General features: G+C 49.9%; 2 protein-coding genes across 12 annotated transcripts in view; one reads left to right on the forward strand and one right to left on the reverse strand.

Annotated features, from left to right (window-relative positions):
- Nucleotides 1-6582, reverse strand: part of sgce (sarcoglycan, epsilon) — a 12855-nt gene extending 6273 nt beyond the window's left edge. The window contains exons 1-6 of one of the 4 annotated variants that reach the window (XM_076044404.1): nt 6373-6582; nt 5218-5319; nt 2105-2227; nt 1841-1998; nt 1181-1253; nt 441-639 (exon numbers count right to left, since the gene is read on the reverse strand). In XM_076044404.1, coding sequence (XP_075900519.1) covers nt 441-639; nt 1181-1253; nt 1841-1998; nt 2105-2227; nt 5218-5319; nt 6373-6421 — 704 coding nt within the window. In that variant the 5' untranslated portion in view covers nt 6422-6582. The remainder of the gene's footprint in view (nt 1-440; nt 640-1180; nt 1254-1840; nt 1999-2104; nt 2228-5217; nt 5320-6372) is intronic. The other 3 variants (XM_076044403.1, XM_076044405.1, XM_076044406.1) reach the window with 3 other exon arrangements.
- Nucleotides 4281-22500, forward strand: part of ppp1r9a (protein phosphatase 1, regulatory subunit 9A) — a 34624-nt gene continuing 16404 nt past the window's right edge. For 3 of the 8 annotated variants that reach the window (XM_076044398.1, XM_076044400.1, XM_076044401.1), the window contains exons 1-2: nt 8466-8799; nt 10153-11675. In XM_076044398.1, coding sequence (XP_075900513.1) covers nt 10299-11675 — 1377 coding nt within the window. In that variant the 5' untranslated portion in view covers nt 8466-8799; nt 10153-10298. Of the gene's footprint in view, nt 4930-5205; nt 5381-8464; nt 8800-8898; nt 9011-10152; nt 11676-22500 lie in introns of those variants that run through there. The other 5 variants (XM_076044394.1, XM_076044395.1, XM_076044396.1 and 2 more) reach the window with 5 other exon arrangements.

Consider the following 22500-nt stretch of genomic DNA (forward strand, 5'->3'; position numbering starts at 1 on the left):
CCCGTCTGCTCCATCGCCTCCAGTCGCCACCGCCCCCCCCCCCCTGCCCCCCCCGAGTGGGTGTGTCTGTCGGCCGACTGGCTTTTCATTGGAGTTAGCCTGCGGTGTTAGCATTTAGCCTCGGAGCACCACTTCCTCGTGCCCAAAGCCACAAAAGATGCAAAATTGACTTAACCTAATTTATTGCTGGGGGGGGGTGTGACCTTGTAAAGCTGCTGGCCTAGCAACGCCCCTGCAAGGTCCCCCCCTCTCCACCCATCCTCAACGCCCTGAAGATGTGCTAAAGTTAAAATGACAGTCATTATATTCAGATGTGTGGGAGGAGAGAACACTGAGCAGAGGTGACTCCTCTGCTCCTGGAGGGACGGTACGATGCTAAGATGACCTTGTGTCCTCTTCAATCCCTTCAATTCAAGCCCCCCCAACCAATCAGAACTCACCCTTCCTTGAGGTCATTGATGGGGAGGGGCACGCGGCCGCCACGGTCCAGCGCCGAGGTGATGTTGATGGCGTTGAGCCGCTCGGGCTGCCAGACGTTCTTGACGGCGCCCAGGAAGTCGCCCAGCACCTCGCTGGCCAGCATCTCCTCCACGTTCATGTTCTTGATGTAGAACTCAGCCTGGTAGGGCAGAGGGAACTCTGGGTAGCGGAGGGAGGGTGAGAGGAGGAGAGTTACAGACAGAGTCCAGCACTCTCGACACTGAGATGATGATGATGATGATGATGATGTTGACGTTGGTCCTGGAACATCTGCCGTCAGGCATGTTTCATTTGCCCGAGGCCTCACAGTCCATGAACCTAACTGATAAATTCATTTGAAGGTCCAGTGTGTAAAGTTTGGCTTGATTTATGATTTTTCTTTTTTTAAATAAGAATATACTTTGAGCAAAAAGGGTCTTGCTCTTAGTTAGCTGTCATCTTGTGCCACCATGACAGCGCCCTAAATAGCAAACACTATGTCAGGCAGGCCTCCTTAAAGGTTTTATACCCTGGACCTTTAAGTTGTCGTCTTCCTGTTGCTGCTGTTTTTAGAAACTTATTTTATGCAAAACTTCCCTTCCTTTGCTTATTGGCCTGGCAAGAAACAGCTTTTTTGTGTGTGTGTGTGTGTGTGTGTGTGTGTGTGTGTGTGTGTGTGTGTGTGTGTGTGTGTGTGTGTGTGTGGGACGCCGCCTCCCACCTTCCGTAGCCATGATGTTTATGACCAGGTTGTGGCGCGCCGTCTCAAACGTACGCCTGTTGTAGGCCGTAATCTGGGAGGCAAAAAAGCAGGGGTCAAAGGTTAAGCCCAGATCAGTGCAGCTTACACAGCAGCAGCCGCAGCAGCAGCAGCTCCGGACCCTCTCGAGACGCCATATAGACGGCGCATGTGCCACCACCGCCGCAACATTAATCCTAAAGTTGAGGAAAAGAATTCCTACAGTAGCTTATGGGGGGAACAAAGGAGGCATAAAGAAGGCGGAATTTCTCCCAAGGCCTGAGCGAAGACTGAAAGCTTCTACAAACTACCAAACTCCTGTTCAAACTCTGGCAAGTCACAGTCGCTGATTCACTTCCGTCCAATTAAAAACCCTGATTGGACATCACAGGGCTCTAGATGGACCCCAAATGGTCGCATTTTGCTCCTAAATGGTGCAATGGTGCAAAAGTACATTTTGCATCCACACTCTGGCATGTGCGGCCAGGAAAAATGGGCAATTTTCAAAAAGTTATAAAGTAACACGGTGAGGGAGGAGGAGAAAAGTGACGATTCACAAGTCCATGTACAGTATGGTTAGGGGGCGCCACTGTGCACAAGGGAAAAAGTTAGCTTGTATTCCTGCGTCAGGAGGCCGCCCACCTCGATGACAGTGGCCCTGCCCACGTGGTCGCCGGTCGGGGAGCCGTACAGCACACCGTCGCCGTGCGGCGTCCTCTGGATGTAGCGCAGCCAGCCGGGCCGGTCCGGGTACCCCTGCAGGTTGGTGTTGAAGGTGATGGGGTCGCTGCCGGCGTCGCCTGCAAGACAGATACACACAACTGTGAAGGGTGCGGGGCAGGGGTGGGGATGGGTGGGACTAGGCGGCACCACGGCCAACCGTGGGAGTTTTTTGGAGATTTCTACCTGCTTTGGGGTACGGTGGGAACTCCCCCTTGAAGTGCTCCCTCTCCAGGACGTGGACAAAGAGCACGCCGGCAGATGGGTAGACGTTGCGGTCGGCGTGTGACCGTGACAAGATGGTCACCACTGAAACACAGTTTTTTCAAAACACATGAATCAACTGAAAGCGAACGACCACCGCCGATCTGATTCGTCAGAAAACGGTTGGTTGGTTGGAAGGTTGATAGGTTGGTTGGTTGGTTGGTTGGTTGGTTGGTTGGTTGGTTGATAGGTTGGTTGGTTGGTTGGTTGATAGATAGGTTGGTTGGCCAGCAACAAGGCCAGTTAAGGTTGTTTTGAATGATTAAAGTTTAATCAAGACAAAGAAGCGCAGAGTGGATTTAGAAGATCGATGTTCTTCGGCTGCGGCTCCACGTCCACATCCTCTGATGAATGTTTTCTTTTTCCCAGCAGTGCGGGGACGTCTGGGCGTGACGCCGGAACAGTTTGCCGTCAGGAAAATCTGGCACTCGTGCCACTAGGCGACTCCCAGCAGCGAGCGACTCTCGCAGGGCCGCTAAACGCTGAGCTGTTCTCTCCGCACTTTGTCTTCATTACGCTGCTGCAAAAACACTTTGCCGTCTTCGGGCAGACGGACTGTCATCCAGGGACGTGCACATATCGCTGGGGGAGGCTGAGGGTAATTTGTCCGCCTCTCTACCCCCGTACTCATTTAGGCGTGCACACCATTTTCTGATTTTCATCAGAGGGGTTGAGGGACCAATTAGATCGAGTGGATGGGAGACTCTGACAGTTCGGAAGGCCACAAACTGCTCTCGCCTGCCGACAAACGAGTCTGTCTGGCAACTGCAAGAACGCTGTTTATCTGCCGCTTCATCTCCTCGAGGACAATCAAAGCACCCCGAGCACACGGGTCTTCTCTCGTGGCGGGCCGTAAGCCCTTCTCTTTGAACAGGAAACAAAAAAAAAAGCTCATCTCATTGGAACAGTGTGTCTCCGCCGCCACCGAGTAACAGATCAGGATTTACGTTTTTAATCCGCGGCTGTGGAAGAGGAAGTCGCTATGTGATCTTTAGCCGCTGAACGTTATCTATTACCAGTGTGCACAAAGGGGTTACAGACGATTAGGTGGCCCAGTAAGTTGTGGATTATTAAGGGAAGGTCTCGTCTGCTGAGACCCAAATTGCCTTGCTGCAATCCAGGTTCTGTCAGGGTTGACTTTGAAAAAGGGCCGCGTATGTGTCCCATAATAGGGCAGAACATCTGTGGTCCCAAGCGGTGGAGCTGGATCGACCATATGTCCCCAGTTCCCCCAGGGGCCTGGACGCAGACAGGAAGTATCAATAGATGTGAGCTCAGGTGATGATCACCACCTCTACCGTCCCAGGGACAAACTGCGGGGATCCGTTTCTGATCCATGGGAATACCTGTTCCTGTCGGACCTTCTCCAGCATCCAGGGCATCGAGTGGCACCGGGACAGAACCTCACCCGGACCCCATCAACCATGATGCAAGTCCATGTGCAAAACCCCAAACCTGGATGGTAAAAGCTGTGGGGCTTACCAGCGCTGCCCCAGAACGCTGGAAGATCCCGATCAGTTTGTCTTCTTGTCTTCCTGCTCCGGCTCACTGCAACGCATCCTGATTGCCACATGTGTTGGTAGCGGCGGTGGCGCGTGATGCGTCCACAGATGAGGCCGGCACAGATGGCCTGATCTTCACTAATGGCCTGAGGAATCGGAAGTGACCTCTGGGTTATCAACGTTTAAGCTTCTGTACAACAACAGACACTTGGGCCCAAAACACACACTGACTGATCAGGGTATAAAACTTTAACAACTACTGTAGTTCCCATCAGTTCTCAGTCCAGCGGCATTCAAATACAACTTCCTGTCCAACTGTTTTTGCAACTGTTTGGTATCAGTAAGGAAACTGGGAAAACTGGGGGTGGGGGGGACTCGCACCAGGATTCCTGCTTTCTTTGGTTGGGGAGTTTGGTTCTCCTTCATTCTTCCCACCAGTAGAACTGGAGCTAGCCAGCGGAGAACAGAGGATGCTGGGTATTTTCGCCGGCTGCTGGGAACTGTAGTTTCCACTTCCCCCTCCACTCAGTTCTGCTTCACTTCCAGTCGGTCCTTTGCGCACTGCCGAGACTCTACTGTATATAATACATCACCCATTGAGGGTTAATACTGAACCTTCAGCCGACGACCAGCAGGTCGACTCTGAGGTACGTATGCTTGTTTTTTGTTTGTTTTTTTTTACTTTTTTTGAGCAGTTGAGACTTTCCTGTTGATTTTAGCTTGTGATAGACACCAGTGGCAGGGTGCTGTAGACACGTTGCACATAATCACAGTCAATAGATACTCTCTCTAACACACACACAGACACACACGGCCATAAATGCCACAGTGGATCACAAATGGGTCCGTGGGGGTGGGTTGGAAAAATGACTAACCAGATTTAATGCCGCTCTGCGCTGACCTTGGGCTGCCCAAGAGTCTCAGAAGTGATGCTTGGTTCCACCGCAAAACCACCACCAAGCCTCGGGCTTGTGATGACGGCGGCGGCGGGGATGAAGTGCTTCTGTGTTGCGCACTCGGCCAGTGTCAGGAGGAACGCATGTGCTTCTTCGGTGTTTAGCGAGGGGAAGGAACAGACAACAAGGAGCGCCACTGTTTTTTTGTCTGTGACTTTGACTCGGCGATACTGCTGGGTCTGAAAGTTCCTCACTGCAGGATCTGGAAGTGAAAGTAGCAAAAGGGTAGCGGAGGGGAGAAGAAGCCAGCGCCGGACCAGACCAGAGGGCAGGAGGACCCGTCTAACTGGTGAGTTGGATTAATCATTATTCCTCTACAGCGTCGCTCATCCAGAAGTTAAAACAAATGTGCTAGAATAAGTTACCAACGCTACTGGGAGGAGGGGTGAAGATTTGAAAAGATTTGAAAAGATATTTAGTCGCAGAGGAAACTGCTGCAGACGCAGGTTAGCGGGCCGCCACCCCGACGAGGCCGACGGCAGTGTTAATGGGCAACCAGCGCAGGAGGAGGAGCAGGAGTTGCCGCGTTATGACACGTCTGGGAAGGCAGGGGGCAACTCACACAGGACCCACTCACCATCTCCTCCGGACGAGGCTGGTCTCTGCCCAGGACCCGGGGGCCGCTGCACAAGCGCCTTTGTCTCGTGCACTGCGGCGTCGTAGGCGTGCACAATGCAAACTAGTGGACCAGCGAACGACACTGTGAGTCGTGTTCTCCATAAAATACACAACGGCACAACGTAGGTCCTCCGTGTCACCATTCTACACGCTCTATTGAAACTTTAATGACGTGACGAATCAATGACAGTTTTGCTTTTGATACTACTGGCTTTGTGATTAGAATACCAATAACATAATAATAAATAGAAAAATAATATAATGTATAATAATGTTAATAATAATAACTAATAATATATAGGAAAAAAATATGATACACAAGTGGTAATGAAGATCTAAATACGAATATTTTAAACTATGTTGTATCAATAATAGCAAGAGTAATAATATTGATGGATACATATAAAGGAAATCCTCAAAATCAGGTTATCACATCAAACAGACCTAAACTGATCATAACAGTTAAAAAAAAAAAATTAAAATGAGGATCAGTAATTAACGTAATGATAATAATAATGAGAGCAGGCCTTCGCTGTGGCTCAGTCCCGAATAATAATAATAATAATACTGAGTGATAGAAATGCCAATGTTGACATGACGGTCAATGAGAAAGCTGAAGGATGCTCTGAGTCGTTCCATCACTTCTAGTTATGCATCAGTAATATCGCTGAATGTTCGTAACCTTGTCTATCTGATCTTCACAACAACAACAACAAAAAAAAAAAAATGTTTTTTAACCAATTAAAACAATCACAACCGAGCAGTATTTGCCACCGTTCCGCCACCGAAGTCGATGAGCGAGTGAAGGATGAATTAAATGTCGGGGTTATCGGTCAACTGTCGAGTCTGGCGACGAGGCTTAAATTCAGGGATCAACGCCACACAGCTGAGCTTCGGTTCATTCCCGCAGGCTAACGGCACAGCGGTTCACACTCAGCCATTTGTCCACGTCTCCTCCTCAAAGGGCTCTTGGAAAATATGAGCAGGCTAACCAGCGAGCCACCTAGCTAGCTAGTCAGCTGGCTATCGGTGCTAACAACCGACACAAAAATAATAATGCAATTTAAAAAATAAAAAATAAAACAGAGTAATGCTAGTTAGAGTCGACACGTACCCGAGCCGAGCCATAGTGCGACAGCTGCCGCGGACATGGTGCCTGTCATCCTCCTCCCGTCCGCTGGTTCATGGATGTTTTTAGCTAGCAGAGGCTGGGGCGGCCATAACCAGCAGCATCCTGCAGCATTCCTTCCTCTTCCTTCTCCTCCTCCTCCTTTCCTTCACTGGGCACAATCCAGTCCTCTGATTGGCTCAACATCTGGATGGAAAAAGACGGCTGTCCCACATATTTATACATATATGGTACTAACATGCTTTTTTTCCCCCCCACTTTGGTTTCATATATGTGAGTGTTTTAAAGGACCAGTCTGTGTGATTTAAAGATTGCAGTGGAGCAGAAAATACACAGTAGATTCTCTGTCAGCAGGATACTGATGCAGTGGGCAGCACAGTCACCGGACTGTCTGCTAGTCGGGTTTGATTCCCACCTGCAGTTTGCACGTAAGGCAAAGGCTTAATTTACATGAGCTGAATAATTAGCGGCTCTAAATCGTCTGTATAGGTGTGAGCATGGACTCTCGTTTGTGTCAATTGTTGTGGCCCTGCGATGAACCTGGCAGTTTGACGAAAGCGTATACGCCCACAGCCAGTTGAGCACAGAAAGGCCTCCAGTGCTTCCTTCTTTTCTCCACCTCCTCAAAAGATTTCTTGCTCCGGTCATATTCCGGCTGTTCTAAAAGAATAAGAGCAGTGCTTTTCAACGTGGATTTTTAAAAACTTCTGCGTCAGTGACGTTCAAGCAGCAGCGCTTTAGAGTCACCGCCTCCAGAAAGTGACAGGAAACCTCTGGCTGCACCTTCAATGCAAGGCAGCTCATCATTAGGACTCCAGGTCTGTCCAGACCCCCTGTAGAACCGCCGCTGATGGACAGATGGTCGTCTTTATGGCCTTTGGCTTCACAAGCAGGGCCCCCGCTAAGGCGCCATGGGCCCCTCCTGGCCGCTCAGATGTTCAGTCGCTGCTGAAATGGCATTTTGATCCGCTAATTTAGCCTCTCAGTCACGCTTGGAACGTGCAACAGTCGCTGCTGGCTTCCTGTCTGATGAGGCCGGAGCTTCCTTCCCTCTTTCCTTCCTTTCCTCCCCCCTTCCTTCCTTCCTTCCTTCATGGCGATAAACACGATGGCATCCGTCCTTGGCACCGCAAAGCCGTTCTGTTCTCTCGCTCCGTCTCCCTTTTTATCCCCTAAAGATTATTTTTAGGTTGCCTAGCAACGTCCTCACGTAGCCGGTGTTTAGCTATGAATGCATCACAACAATTGCTTGAGGTGAGTTCTAGCCGTATGGAGAATATAGTTGTCATAAAGAAAATGCAGCATCACGCATTGGGAAGAAGGTGACAACTTCTTCATAGAGAGATGCTCATTTATTTTTTGTTTATTTTTTGTTTTAGAGTGAGTGTCCTGGCTCCGCTGTCATCACTTTGATATCCTTTGAGAAGGTGCAACACAGCAGCAGTTTGAGCAGTACGCTGTAAACATAGGGCTAAATGTTGCCGTTTCCAGAGTTCTACTGAACTAATTAAATGACTGCGAACCTCCTCAAAACCTCCTTCACTCTGCACACTGAAATGATGGCCATTCATCTGTCATCCATTCCTGTGCAGACTGAAACTTCTGATCCAAATTATTACAACCAATCACAATCTTGTGGGGGCCCTGGAAGGAACCCCGACTTCCCCCCCCCCCCAGCCGCGACCCGGTCCGGCCCACCCAGTGCCGCTCCACTTGCTTCCTGTTTTTTTTTTTTGTGTGTGTGCGCCAGTCTGCTGCAACGCACCGAGCCGTCCTCCAAAACCCGCCCCCCACTCCCTCCCTCTCTCCCCCGGACAGAACCGCTGCCGCAGTTCGGCAGCATCGGCATGGCACCTGTCACATGAGGAGGCGCTGTGTGCGCATGTGCGCGCGCGCACGCTTATGTGTGTGTGTGTGTGTGTGTGTGTGTGTGTGTGTGCGCGCGCGCGCGCATCATCTAACGCGACTGTGGCTGCTCCGGGCCGCCCTCCTGCAGAGGCAGCCACTACCCTCCACCCCCTCCCTCCCTCACTCACTCACCGTCTCTCCGCCCCTCCCTCCCTGGGTGAGACGGAGCTGCAGCGCCGCCCCTCCGGTGCCACCGGCAAGCAGCAGCATCATCATCTGCCGCCTGCAATGGCGTGGTGGTAGCGGCTCCTGTGCGTCCTGTGCGTCTCGGCGGCGGCTGCTGCTGCTGTCTCGTCCCGGGCTTTCGCCGTCACCTCCGCCCGTCCCTCCACCTCCCCGTCCGTCCGAGCGTGGCCACAGCCTCCTGCCGTCCATCATTTTCCTCACCATGCTTTATTGTTGTTGTTGTTATTTTTCATATATATCGGCATCCGTCGCGCCCTCTGGATTAGTTATATTCACGTCACGCCTGTGAGAGGAAGCAGCGGAGCCGGAACCGTCAATGTAAGTCTGCCTCTTTTGTTTTTGTGTCGCTGCCTGCCGCCGCCGCCGCCGCCGCCGCTCGCTGCTCGCGCTCGCTGCGGTTTGTGGTCAAAGCTCGCCGACAACTCGTGTTGCTGCTGTTGTGTTCAAGCGCAAAACAGGGCAGGAAGAGCGACGTTGTTTTTCTTATTACTATTGTTTTTATGTTCGATTCTGCACACGAGGAGAAGAGGTAGGGAGAAAACAGCAGCAACACATCACGGCAAGAGAGGACAATGTTGCGTGCGTGAAGAGGCGCTGAGTTGTCATGTTGCATCGGTGATGTGCGGCTCTGCCTTCCGTTCTTCGACCCGTCCAAGAACCAAATCCTGTCTTTTATTTCTGCTGTTCTCATCACTTGGCCAGTCGCTGACCAGAGCCTCTGGTGCGGCTCTTTCGGTCTTGTTAAAACCGATGGATGTTGTTTCGGCTCAGTGATGATGATAAAGCAGCGACCAGAGTCCGGCATTGAAGCAGCAGACCATGTATGTTGCACCGCGTGCTGCTGCTGCTGCTGCTGCTGCTGCCGCCGCCGAGGATGATGATGATGATAATGGTGATGATGATGATGCGTCTATAACCGTCCAGGCTGTAGCTTTCAGCGCGACTAACTTGGATTAATGGATTCTCCGTGTCCCAGATGATTGTTTTTGTCCCGCCCCTGCTGTTTCACCGCCGCACGTCCCTGCCCTGCTTGGCTCCGGAAGGCTTGTCAAAACAGAATTAAACATTAATGACTGTGGATTTCAGAATGCTTAATATGATAATAGCGCCCACCCCCCTGCAAGCACTGAGTCACTGCAAATGTTTGGGGCAAAAGTCAGGTCTTCACTGCGTTTGATATCTTCTTGTGCCCAGGAAGATAATGGAGAGTTTTCAGTGCACTTAACAGATGTGTTTTTTTTCTTATTTGTGTCTAGCAAAGGTTGGAAATGCCACACACACACAGCTTTGTCAGAGAGCTGGCATTTAAAGGGAGCCGCTGTAATGTCAGTGATGGTTCGGGGAGTTGTGGGATTGTGTAAGGGTCACAGCCTCTTATGGAAAATAAGTAAAGCACAAATGAATCTGCAGTACTTTCAGGGCAACGCTGTGAGCTCAAGGCCATCCATCATTTTACCGTATACCTCAGTATGTATTGATTTGAGTCAGCAAACAATGGCACCAAGGTCTAAAAGGGCCTCATCTCATCTATTTCTCCCTCACAACTGGTTTCGGATTGTTCATCACTAATACATCTGGTGGTAGCATATTGCAAGTGGAAAATGTCACATTGTTCAGTCCCGTTCCAATTCTTGGGTTCAAATAATCATGTGCTATGTTCCTCCTCTGCAGGTTTTAAATGGACCTAAAGGAACTATGAAAAGGCCGCTGGATCAAATTAGATCCGTCCTGCAGTAGGTCAAAGTAGACTCATCACTCCCACATTCTAATGAGGCCACGGCGATGCTGACGTCCCCTCTGAATCCAAAGACATCATCATGCTGAAGACGGAGGCCTCGGGGGAGAGGACCAGCCTCCGGAGTGCCTCCCCCCACCGCAATGCCTACCGTGCCGAGTTCCAGGCGCTCAAGAAGGCCTTTGACCAACCCCAGATCGATGGGGATGCCAAGCCCAAAGACCTTGAGCGCGTCAAGCAGCCGAGGGGCCGACAGTATGGTAGCCACGTCAGCCGCATCAAAGACATGTTCATGCAAATGGGCATAGAAAACCAATCGTTGGGCTCCAAGGGATGCCCCGAAGACTCCTCGCCACAAAAGATGGTCAAGCCCACCAACTTCATCAACAAGGCCGACGGGTCGGTGATAAAACTCCAGCACTCCTCGTCGTCAGAGCGGGTTGGAGCCGCCGGAGCTAAATTCTCTGAGACCAGGAAGCTGTTTGAACAGCAGTCGCGGGACCAGTCGCAGTCGCCAGTCTTTCCCTATGGGCGTGAAAAACGAGGGTCCTATGAGCACCTGGATGACTGGCGAGGTGCACGGTCCAACCGGGGCAGCACCGACTCCTTGGACTCGCTGTGCTCCAGGGCAGAGGCGTCCTCGCCAACCGTAAGTCAACTCAGCGCTGTCTTTGAGAATGCCGAACACAACAGCCAAGGTGTGTCCTGCCGAGGGGTCAGCAGACGGGTCCTCTACTCCCCGGATGGATTCCACTGCCATGGGGGCGACGTCAGCGAGGATGACTCACGACAATCCCCGACTCGCGGGAGCTACAGGAACAAGACGGGGGGCAAGTTTCCCATGTCCTCTTCCTCTGATGATCTTCTGAGCCCCAGTCCTGCGACAGACACTTCAGAACCAAAACCAAAAGACACAAAAGTCCAGGACAAAGTCAGCGAGGCTGATAGGAATTCAAGAGAAACAAGCCATCTTTCCGAAACCACGGCCAACATTACCCAGGTCAACGGTTCTTGTGAAGAAGAGGAGAAACCTTCAAAAACCAGAAATCTTATTGAGGATCTAGGCCCGTCCAAAGCTTCCAAATCCACGGATGACAAGGCCTCTGAAGATGCTGCCCCTGAGCCAATACCAACCAAAAACACGTTGGCTGGCGAAAGCCAAGAAGATGTCGATGGTTTGAAGGAAGCTAAGCCCTGTGAATCTCCCAAGAACCAGTTGGATGAACCGGATGAGGAGTACACAGGGAACGAGCGGGTCATTTTTAACGCAGACGGGGACGCCTGTTACCAGGGATGGGAGGAAAGCTGCACTGATCCAGAGGATGACCTGTACGGAGACGACGAGGATATCGTCTACGACCCGGGCTCGGACGTGACAGAGATCCCCGGCCTCCCCGAAGAGAACAAAGAGGACGTCCCTCCAAAGCGGAAGATCCGCTTCAGCACGTCTCCCATCACAGTAAGTTGGCCTTCTTTTGTCAAAGCCTCTAATTGTGTAATCACTGTGCGCACGGTCCAACGATGCAGGCCCAGTGCGCCGCTCTCATCAAAAGGTGGTGACAAGCAACAACAAGAGTGTTAATATTGTTTTCCCAGCGTTTGACAGGTTTGAATTTTTAATCAGTTTTTGAGAGTCTCCCTTCAGTTTCACACGCGATTGAAAATTCCGACTTTATCGTCTTTGTTGTTGTGAAGAGCCTTTACAAGATGGATTCATCTTGACAACTCACATCCTACGCGCAGGCCAATGTTTCTCTGGGACGTCGGAGGTTGCCTCTATTTTGTGGCTGCAGAGCTCATGGGTCAGCCCCCCGCCCTCGGGGGAAAATTGACGCGCCCATGAGCACAACATCTGTGCATGTGTTAGTCATGCTGGTTCTGCACCCACGCACTTTTCTCACAAGATGCAGGGTTGTTTATTGCGCAAGCAGTGCCAACGCCGCCTTCTAAATTAGGAAGCCACTCACCGAGCTGTTTTTCTCCGACTGTACATGAGACGTTCAAAGTGCAGATTTATTTATTTCTAAATACAAGTCATTCACAGTACATTTTGACTCCAAACCCACTGAGATTTTTCGGGTTTTTGTTTTGTCCGTGCTTACAAATTACTCCCCTTCATTTTTCAAAGAGAAAAACAAAAACGTTCTCGCCTCCCTTGGAAAATCGTCACTTAGTTCCCTGCACTGGAGGCTGGAAACAATGCTGCCAGTGTTGTTTTATGGATTGGAGAGATGGATTTGGAAGATTATGGGACATATTTTTCCACCGCTTATCCTTAAAGTATTCAGAATCAATAAGCGCAACATTTTTTACACTAAACAACATCCTTTTTTGTCGTTGTTAATTTTTGCCGTCTATCTCTCTGTTCTTTGTTCTTATCACCGTTTAGTGTGTTGTTGTTGCAGATTGTCGCTCCCCTCGACCACAGCGCGATACCACCCGCGAGCATCCGAGACGTTGACGGACGTCAGTGCTCGGTGGCAAATCATGAGGGTTGAGGTTTATGTGTTTAGGGGCCGAGACATTCCGCAGGTTGAAGATCAATCCTATTAACATGCCGTGAGGAAGCAGAACAATCGGACCCGAGTTACGCCGAGGACTCGCTAATTAGCGAGCACCGTCTCCACCGCCAGTCTGTCGGTTGGTCGGTCCTCAGAATTCTTCAACCTCCAGGTTCCCTTTAAGACCTGGTACCGACAACACAACTCGTGTTCCATAAACACAGAAGGGATTCTGGCATGGTCAACTACCATCGTCTGGTTGCTTTCTTGTTGTTGACTTCCCTTGTTCACATGACACCAGAGTTTGCGTCAATTGGATATTTTTGTCACTTACGTTTTGTTTTTTTTAACGGCGACGGGAAAATCTGAAGGTCGTCGGCTATTTTGGCAGATTGCAAAAAAGAAAATATCAACGCGGCAGTTGAGTGTCAGAAGTTTCTTTAAAAAGCCCAATTTGATGACGCGCTAGCGGTCACACGGTTCAAGTCCATGCAGACCAGGAGGACGGTGTGAAACGGTGCGTTTGGGGCACAGCCGGTGAACTGTTCATATTTATTTGCCCCCAGAGCCACGAAGAATCATAAGGTTCATGTGCAGTTGTGTGTTGTGAGAATTATGTTGTGTGTTGCTGTTTGAGTGCGAGCGTGTGTGTGTGTTAGTGCATTAAGTTGAATGTTTCATGTAAGCTACCTGCCATGTTACGGTCGCGGCCGTGAGTCAGTGCGGACTCAGTTCCAGTTAGAGGCTGGCCAGCCTCATGTTGGGTCGTGTGCAAGCCAATGTATATAATGACGACGTTGATATCGTAGCGTTGGAATGTTGTCGTCTAAAAGCTTTCGGAGAATGATTGCGACTTTAAGGATAAACTTTGTGATAGACATGATTGAAATTGAGATTCCAGAAGACTTTGAACAACTCATTTATTAACTCCACAGGTACAGCTTGGGTTTGCTTTATAGCCAAACTATGGAGTAAACAATGCTTGAAGGTGTAATATAACGAGTCGCCAAGGAAAATAACCTTCCTGTTAATATTTGAATTAGGTGACTGACATCATCGGAGCATGACGGGAATTTTCCGACTTTTTCAGTCAAAATGATCGGTAATGAAAAAGTCCAGTGTGACCTCTGCGTGACACATAATTATTTGGCACATTTGAACATCTTTAAATGTCAGCACCGGGTTTATTGTCCAATTGAGGTCAACCGGGCGGGGAATCTGGTTCACTTTGGCTCTTTATGAGCAGGGCAGACGCTCATTTATCATATGGAATATTCAGGAGAACCCCCCTCCGCTTCCCCACATCACCCCCCCCCCACACACACACACACACACTTGCACACAGTCTCTCTCTCTCTTTCTCTCTCTCCCTCTCTCTCTCTCTCGCACACACACACACCCCTCCCACTTCTCCATCACCTAGGCCCCTCCCCTCGGTGCATGAGGAACAAATGGGGTTCTGTCTTTTGTTCCTTCCTGAAAGAGACAAAGCTATTTTCTCGCCCGTCGACCCGGCACGAGAGCAGCTCCACCCTCCCAGTGGGAGGAGACTGCAATTTAAAAAAACAAACCAAAAAAAAAACTCTGCTGCAATATAATCTAATACTTAATATTCCCTCTCACTGATACAGTCTTAATTTATTTATTTATTTATTCATTTTCCACTCTTGCCCTTGTAAAAGCGGATAAATAAGGCTCAGTTCATTTAGAGATGATGATGGTGACGCACAAACAGCTTTTGGCTGGAGTTTGTAAACATGCACGCTGATTTTTCTCCCGGAGAGAAATCAAAAACAGGCCCAGATGCTCGATGAGCAAAAATATACATGTATTTAATTCTATAAACCCAGTTTTGAGTCGGTTGGTCCGGGGCCAGGTCGCAGTCTGGCACCACCCCAAGGCAGACAGCTTTTAGCGCAATGTTTTTTTCGGCTTTTCTTTTTTTTTTTTTTTAAAAAAACTAAAAAAAAAACTGCCTCATGAATTAATTTCCTGCAGGCATTGACATCTGCACTTATCCTGTGGATGAAAATCCCAACGTCAGCGGAAATATATATTTGGAGAAGTGATCCACGCCGGGTCAAAGTGCTGCTCCGGCTGCAACTTCCTGCCTCTGGAGGAAGGGAGATGGGGTCAAGTGAAAGTGAAACTTTTCTCCATATCAGTTCATTACTTCCACGTCCTTTCACGGAGTGGCGGTGGCGTCCGGGGCGGTGGTGGTGGTGGTGGTGGTGGTGGCGGCGGCCGGGGCGGCAGTGGTGGTGGTGGTGGCCCCCCCGGCCGGGCCAGCGGGAGGCGTCTTGCTCCTCCATGGCGCCCGTCTTCTCCTCCTCCTCCTCCCCGAGGCTCTGACCTACAGAGGAGAACCGGAGCTCGTGTTCAATCAGGCAACTGCTCTCATTCCCGACACGAACGCCCCCCAACCCAACCCAACCCAACCCAACCCCCCACCACCCTGCCTCCACCCTTTCCAGTTTGGCGGCTCACTCTGAGGCTAAAATCAGACAGTAACTTTCTGGGGTTTTCAAGGCGTGGAAAGTTTCGGGCTGACGCTGATCGAACAGAACCCCAACATGTCCTCACTCAGTCCCAAGTACCAGGATGATGTTTTTGGCCATCTGGACAGGACTTGTAGTTAGTTCAAACACCAACAGAAGTCATTATAGGTCACATGACTCCAGTGTAGGAGGCTAATGCTTTTTTTTGGCCATGATCTCGATGTTTATCTCACTGTCCTGAGAGCTGAGAGTCTTTTGCACACTTGGAACATGGAAACACTTTGTGTTTTTTGTGTTTTTGCCACACCTGTTAGTGTGCCGTCTATTGGTGGAATGATTTCCCTCCTTGGAATCCCAGGATGTTTATGTGAATCGCAGACTGTCCCTGCAGGTCTCCATCAGCGTGGCTCTGAGCTGCTGTCGTCTGATTCCAGGCGGGGATTCCGATGTTTGATCCGAGCCTCTGACACGCACAACTTTGCCGCTTGTCACTTGGAATTTGTGGGATTTTCTTTTCTTTTTGCAGCTTTTGGAGATTTCTGCCTCGATCGGTAGCAAATCCCGGAATCTTGCCGCCACCGCTGTGCGCTCGGAGGAGCAGATGTCGTTTGTTTGTTTTTGTTTGTTTTTTCTCGTCTCTCCTCCCTCCCTTTAACTGCCGGCAGGGTTTTTTTTGTCTTTCTGCTCTTGAGCGGCGTTCATGTTGCCCGTTTGCTCTTTAACGCCGCCCGTCGGGCCTCTGAAGCGGCTCCGACTCCCTCACTTCAGACGCTTTTGACATCTTAATGGAGCGAGGCGGCTGACGGTGATGAGCGTTGCACCGGGTGGAATGGGCGCTGGAGTGGGAAGGTTGAGCATGTCCTCCATCCAGGATGGGTTTTCATAGGTTTTTTTTTGTTTGTTTGTTTTTTTGGGGGGTTTTGTCCCCACTGTTTTAAAGAACAGGAGGTTCAACTGTGTTTCTTTTGGCTGATATGACTCACTGGGTCAGAGCAGCAGCAGCAGCAGCAGCAGCAGCACTGTCGGCACATCAACCCCCCCAGGAAACTCATTTGCCTGAGTTCCTCTTTCGAATCCAGTTATAAGGTGAAATGTTGCTGGATGGGTCACAGTGGGAGGAACTGTTTCATAATAATAATAATAATAATAATAATAATAATAATAATGATTTTATATATTTATATCTATTTTTCTTATTTATTTGAATTCATTTGGCACAACCCCTGAGGACGCCAGTGGTCCATCTGATTGGTTTTCCTGCAGATCCAGGTGGGGCAACTGGACTTGGACTTGCGATCTTCAAGGTGTTTCGCCTCTCATCCGAAGGCCTTCTTCACTTCTGAGAATGGTGGGAGAGTCCCAAGTATTTAACCGAGGTCTTAAAGTTCGCAAGAACAGGTCCAGTTGCCCCAACTGAATCCTTCTACTTTAAGATGACCTGGATGACTGAGAACCTTCACGCTGTGTCAGAACAGTTCTGAGACCCATCGGTTCAACGGTGCATGAAAGAGGCTCAGCACACCAGAATCACCCAGACTGACACCCCCCCCCCCTCGCTCCCCCCAGGCCCTCTGCGTTTACAGGCGGTTATCTCCTCAGAATGTTGTCAGTTTGCAGCCGTGCAGATGTAAACATCTGCTCCTCTGATTTGGAGCACAACCTAATACAGCCGTCGGCTTCAGCTGCCCAAATGAGATGGCCCGCAGCCAGGAAGCCACCACCTCCACAGCCCCTCCCCCTTCCTGTACTTCGCCTTCTTCTTCTTCTTCTTTTTTGATGAGAGGGATTGCTCTACTTTGCTGCAGACGACCGTCTTCCGGACTGATTTGCAAGACGTTTAAGAGCTTTGCTCAGATTCTGGAGCCGGGACAGGAGGGGGAGGGAGGTGGGGGGGCGGGGGGTGAGGGATTTGCTCAGTGTGCCACTTCGACGTCGCCTTTGATTGGCGTGGGGTTTTTTTGTTTTGTTTTGAGTGCTTGACTTGAAGTCACAGAAACAGGACGTGAAACAGGGGTGTGGTCACCAACCTGGGGAGTTTACTGACAGGACAGAGACGCTGCTTGTGGTTGGAAGACACTGGTATATAAAAAAAAAAAAATCGTAAATATAAAAATAATTATTGTAATTGATTTTGCGTAATGTTGAATCTTTCAAATCTAGTCCAGTTTGGACTAGTCTTGGTCTGAGCTTTCAACCGTTGAAATTCCTCAGTTTTCATCTGTGAAAAATCGAGAGTACATTTACATGTATATATATATATACATATATATATATATATATATATGTATATATGTACAATGTGGAACTGGATTCCAGCATTTTGATGTAGTAGCTGCAGCAGCAAAAGAAAAAAGAGAAGAGAAAGAAAAGAAATCCGAGGTTTGTGTCGGAGTGTCGGAGCAGCGCTCCTGTGCGAAGGCGGCATGTCAGCGGGGTATTTTGGTTAAGCTTCTTCCAGCAAGGATCCATGGGAAATCTTGACGAGCAGCTCCACTTGTTACAAACCTCCCAGTTCTGTGTGTGTGTGTGTGTGTGTGTGTGTGTGTGTGTGTGTGTGTGTGTGTGCATGCGCGCATGCACATAAGATTGCATTACATAATATGGTGTAGATATGTGAGCAGAAGAAGGCAACGCAACAAACAAACAAACAATCCATCACAGAGTCAGAACAACAGGGGTCACGTGATCAGGGATACAGGAAGTGATGTCACACTTCTACATCCTGTCTCATCTCCAGGCGGGCAGGTGGTGACTGCTGTGACCTCGGCTGCTGCGTGCGTGCGTGGACGCTCCTCCGTGCACGTACTAAAGCTTTAGTCACTCCATTATTAATGCGGAGCCGCAGCTTCTTTTTTTTTTGTTTGCTAGTTTGAGCGCCACCGGATCCCCCTAGAGGATGCATCTTTAATGACAGGTGAAATGCGAGACCTGCCCTGTAGTGGTTGCGTTGTGTTGGTTTTTTTTTTCCACTAGCATCACAGTGGACCAGGGGTCATCGAACCAGCAACCCTCCCCACCCTTCCGCCCCTCCTCCACCTCTTACATCAGCTGCGTCGTTCACAGCAGTATCCTGGCTGTAGCTCCACCTCTTCTTCTGACAAAAACAATAAATAAACAAAAAATAATAAAATGCTCCGGTCGGGAGCCCTTCAGTCCCCGTGTTCCGACTGGAGTCGCTGCTCTGTGGCTGCACAGTGGCAGAAAGTGCACAGCGCAGCAGCAGCAGCAGTGTAGTAAGCAGGGCCTTGTTGTGTCTCTTGTTGTCCCCTGTCTGGCCCCTCCCACCTCCAACCCTCTTCCCCCACCGCCCCTCCCTCCTCCAAACCACCCACTGTGTAAAAATAAAGCGGTGCATTGTTCTCAGCCGCCCATGTTGTTATTTACTACGCCGTGTCTCAGCCTGCTGCTGGAAACTGAAGTGGACTGAACTGAGCTGAACTGAGCTGAACTGAACTGAACTAAGCTAAACTGAACTGAGCTGGATTTGAGTGAACTGGACTTGACTGAACTGAACCGAACTGAACCTGACTGCACTGAACTGAACTGTACTAAACTGAACTGAACTGAACTGAACTGAGCGGAACCAAACTGAACTGTACTAAACTGAACTGAACTGAACTGAACTGAGCGGAACCAAACTGAGCTGGACTGAGCTGAACTTAGCTGAGCTGAGCTGAACTGAACTGAACCAAACCAAACTCAACTCAACTCAACTTGATCTGAACTGGACTAAACTGAGCTTAATTGAGCTTTACCAAACTAACCTGCACTGAACTGGACTAAACTGAACTAAAATGGACTGAACTGAATCGGAAGCAACTTTCTTTCCAAGCAGGCGGGGAAATACAGCAACGATGATACGGAGACAAATTAGATCTTTACAGTTTCCTAGAAGCACGGCTCACTTTCACTTTGAAAAAAAATAATACAAAAACGCTGCAGACCTGCTGAGTCAGCGAGGCCCCGAAGTGTCAACCGGTCGCTGTCACTTCCTCCTCAGTGGCCTCAGCGGCCGGCGTTGACGGATGATGAGATGGCGAGGTTTTCTTTTTTTTTTTTGAATGCAGCGAGAAAAAATATTCACAGCAAAGGTCAGCAGAGGGTGTTGTGTAAGCCTTCAGAGTGAAGTGATGGATTGGCAGTGGTGTGTGTGTGTATGTCAGGCTGTAGTTAATCCTCTATCAGTCTCTTCTTGCTGCCGTCCGAAGGCCGAAACCAGGAGCCACTGCAGTTTAGGCTCCGCCCACCTGGCTGGAAGGAAGGAAGGAAGGCTGGACCTCCCTCCAGTCCTGCACCTCCATTATTACCCTCCTGCTGCTGCTGCTGCTGCTGCTGCTGCTGCTGCCCCTGAATCGCATGAGTCACCGTGTTTCTTTCTTTCTCAGTGGATCCGACTCAGAAATCCTGCGTTAACTTCATTACTTTTCCTTTTCATTCACTCCTCCTCCCTCTCAGGGTTTTTTGCTGTTGTTTTTTCCCCTCTCTCATCATCATCAGCCACCTGTCTCAGTTAGTTGCAAAACAATTTGATGTGTTGTTCCATTAATCGGTGAGCAAACAAGCGAATGCAGCGTGAGGCGTTTTTTCTAACCGCTGGTGGTTTTGAATGAACCGAGGATGAGGATGAACAACTACTGGTTGAAGCACTTTGAAAAAAAGAGACTGTGATGATTGTGTGTCTCTACATCGAGTCTGTGCGTATGTGTGTGTGACTGTGAGTGTGTGTGTGTGTGATTGACTGTGAGAGTGTGTGTGGGCGGATCTGAAGTGTGATCGCAGCAGACGATGACTCCCTGAGGCTCTCACATCCAGTAGTGTTCTGGTTGTCGTCTCTACAACAATTTTTCAGACCCAGATTGGTCCAGTTTGAGGCAGCCAGAGTTTCCTTTGGCCTCTGCTGAGCTAACCTGTGCCTAGCAGCGTTAGCTTAGCACTAGCGATTAGCCCTGCCGAGTGAGTCTTGGCTCCTCAGCCTTGGACTCCGGTGGAGCAACAGCACACTGTTAACCATCCCCATAAACATCTTCAGACGTCCTTTAGCCTGTACCCAGCTAGCTTGTGGCTAGCACTGTTAGCCTAGCGTCCTCAGCCCTGTGTGTGTTGCCATAGCGATTTGCTGAAACTCTGGTGATGGCGGTTGTGGTGGTGTTGTTGTCGACATCTTCAGATCTTTGGTTCTTCACCCTGGACTCAGCAACAGAAGCAGCAGTTAGCCCTGTGTTTACAGCCTCCTGATGACACCCAATAATGCTAATAACCCCCTTTTTTTTACATGCTGAGTCAGAAGTGGAGCATAAGCAGCAGAAAGAGTGAAGGATGGATTTTATTGTATCTCGCAGGTCAACGGCGTGCTGATGTGCGTCACATTAGCTTCTTCTGCGGCCGTGAAACAATTTCTGTATATTTTTTTTCAATTTTATTTTTTTAATTTCCTTCCCTCCTCCCGGGGCAGACGGCCCAGTGTTCCCAGGTCTTACTTCTGATGAGTCACGACTCGACCTTGACGCGTCTGCTTGGCTGCTGTGCTGCAGGTGGAGGTGTACTGCCTGGCAGCAGCAGCAGCAGCAGCAGCAGCAGCAGCACCCCCTGCTGCCCAACCAGCTGTTTCCTCTCATGTTGTGTTTGATCAGCCAACAGACTTTTGAGTTTCTGGAATTGAAAATTGTAAAATCCTCCATTTTTTCAGTTTTTTCCCCGTCATAACGAAGTCAATGATGACGGTGACGTCAACTGAGATACCGTCATGTCTTGGTTTCTCTCTCTCTCTCTTTCTCTCTCTCTCTCTCTCTCTCCCTCTCTCTCTCTCTCTCTCTCGCTGAGGTAAATTGAGGTTTATTCTGGCTCGCCGACCCAGATGGATTTTACTTTATTGCTCCGTAATTTAAAGAAAAAACAAAACAAAACAAAACAACCCCAAAAAGCACTGATACTGAAGTAGCAGGAATTGATTTTCTGTCTCCAGCAGTAAACACACTTTTCCTCCTCCTGCACGTCTATTGTCTTATTTCCCCCGAGGCTCCGCCTCCATTCATGCTGTCACTTCCTGTCTCTGTCACCGCTCTCTCTCTCTATCTCTCTCACTCTCTCTCTCTTCCTCACTTTCTCTCTCTCTTCCTGCTGCCTCTCTCCATCATCTGCTCTTGGCTTCCCCTCGGCTCATCCTTCCTTCCTTCCTTCCTGCTGACCTCTCCATCTCTCCCTCCATCCCTCCATCCATCTCTCCACCTCCCTCCCATCATCCTCCCCCCTCTTTTGAAGGAGAGAGAGAGAGAGAGAGAGAGAGAGAGAGAGAGAGAGAGAGAGAGGCCATTAGGGGTGTGCTGGGACATCCAGGACGCTGCTGCTGCTGCTGCTGCTGCTGCTGCTGCTGCTGCTGCCTGTCAGTCATCAGCAGCAGAGCCTTGGTAGCCACGCCACTCTGGCTCCGCCCACTGCTGAACCTGCTGCTTCTCAAAGTTCTCAAAGAGTTTTCAGACCTTTTGTGGTTTTTATTGATTGATTTTTATTTTATTTTTATTTTTTTCATGTGTTGTGGAAACAAAGTATCTCCTGCACACGTGACGTGGTGACAGCGGTGGACGAGGCCGCTGGCGGGCGATCGATGAAACACAACGACCTCGATCGATCGACCGCTCTCTCTCTCTCACTCTCCCTCTCTCTCTCTCTCTCCACTCACACACGGTGTGGCGAGCGAGCAAGAAGTGACAAGTGCATGACGTGTGTTCTGTGACACGACAGCAGGCAGCGTGTGAGTGACACAGATCTGTGTGTGTGTGTGTGTGTGTGTGTGTGTGTGTGTGTGTGTGTGTGTGTGTGTGTGTGTGTGTGTGTGTTGGCGTGGTGGTGCCGCTGATGGATGTCATCAAGCGGGACGAGTGAAAGTGTTTTTGTTTTTTTTCCCCACCTCCTCCACCCAGAACATCTCCACTATCTGACTGGACCAATCAGGGTCCTCCCAGACTCAGGGGGCGGAGCTCCCGCCTGGGTTTAGCAGTGACAGGGAGCTGCTGCTCAGCTTGCAAACAGCGTCTACCGTGTCCACTTGGCCACCTCATCCACCTTCACCTCATCCACCCCCTCCCCCCCCTCCTCTTACTCTTCTGCCACCCCCACCTACTCCACCTCCCTCACCTCCTCCACCTCCTCCTCCTGCTCCTGTCCTTCCTCCTCCTCGTGCTCCTCCCCCACCCCCACCTCCTGATCTCCTCCTAGTCCTTCACCTCCTTCACCTCTTCCTCCCCCTCCATTTCTTCCTCCACCTCCTCCACCTCCTCTTCCTCCTTCT

Source organism: Nelusetta ayraudi, unplaced genomic scaffold (genome assembly GCF_046127955.1).
Source record: "Nelusetta ayraudi isolate G7.1 ecotype Tasmania unplaced genomic scaffold, CSIRO-AGI_Nayr_v1 ptg000079l, whole genome shotgun sequence".
Classification (NCBI taxonomy): domain Eukaryota; kingdom Metazoa; phylum Chordata; class Actinopteri; order Tetraodontiformes; family Monacanthidae; genus Nelusetta; species Nelusetta ayraudi.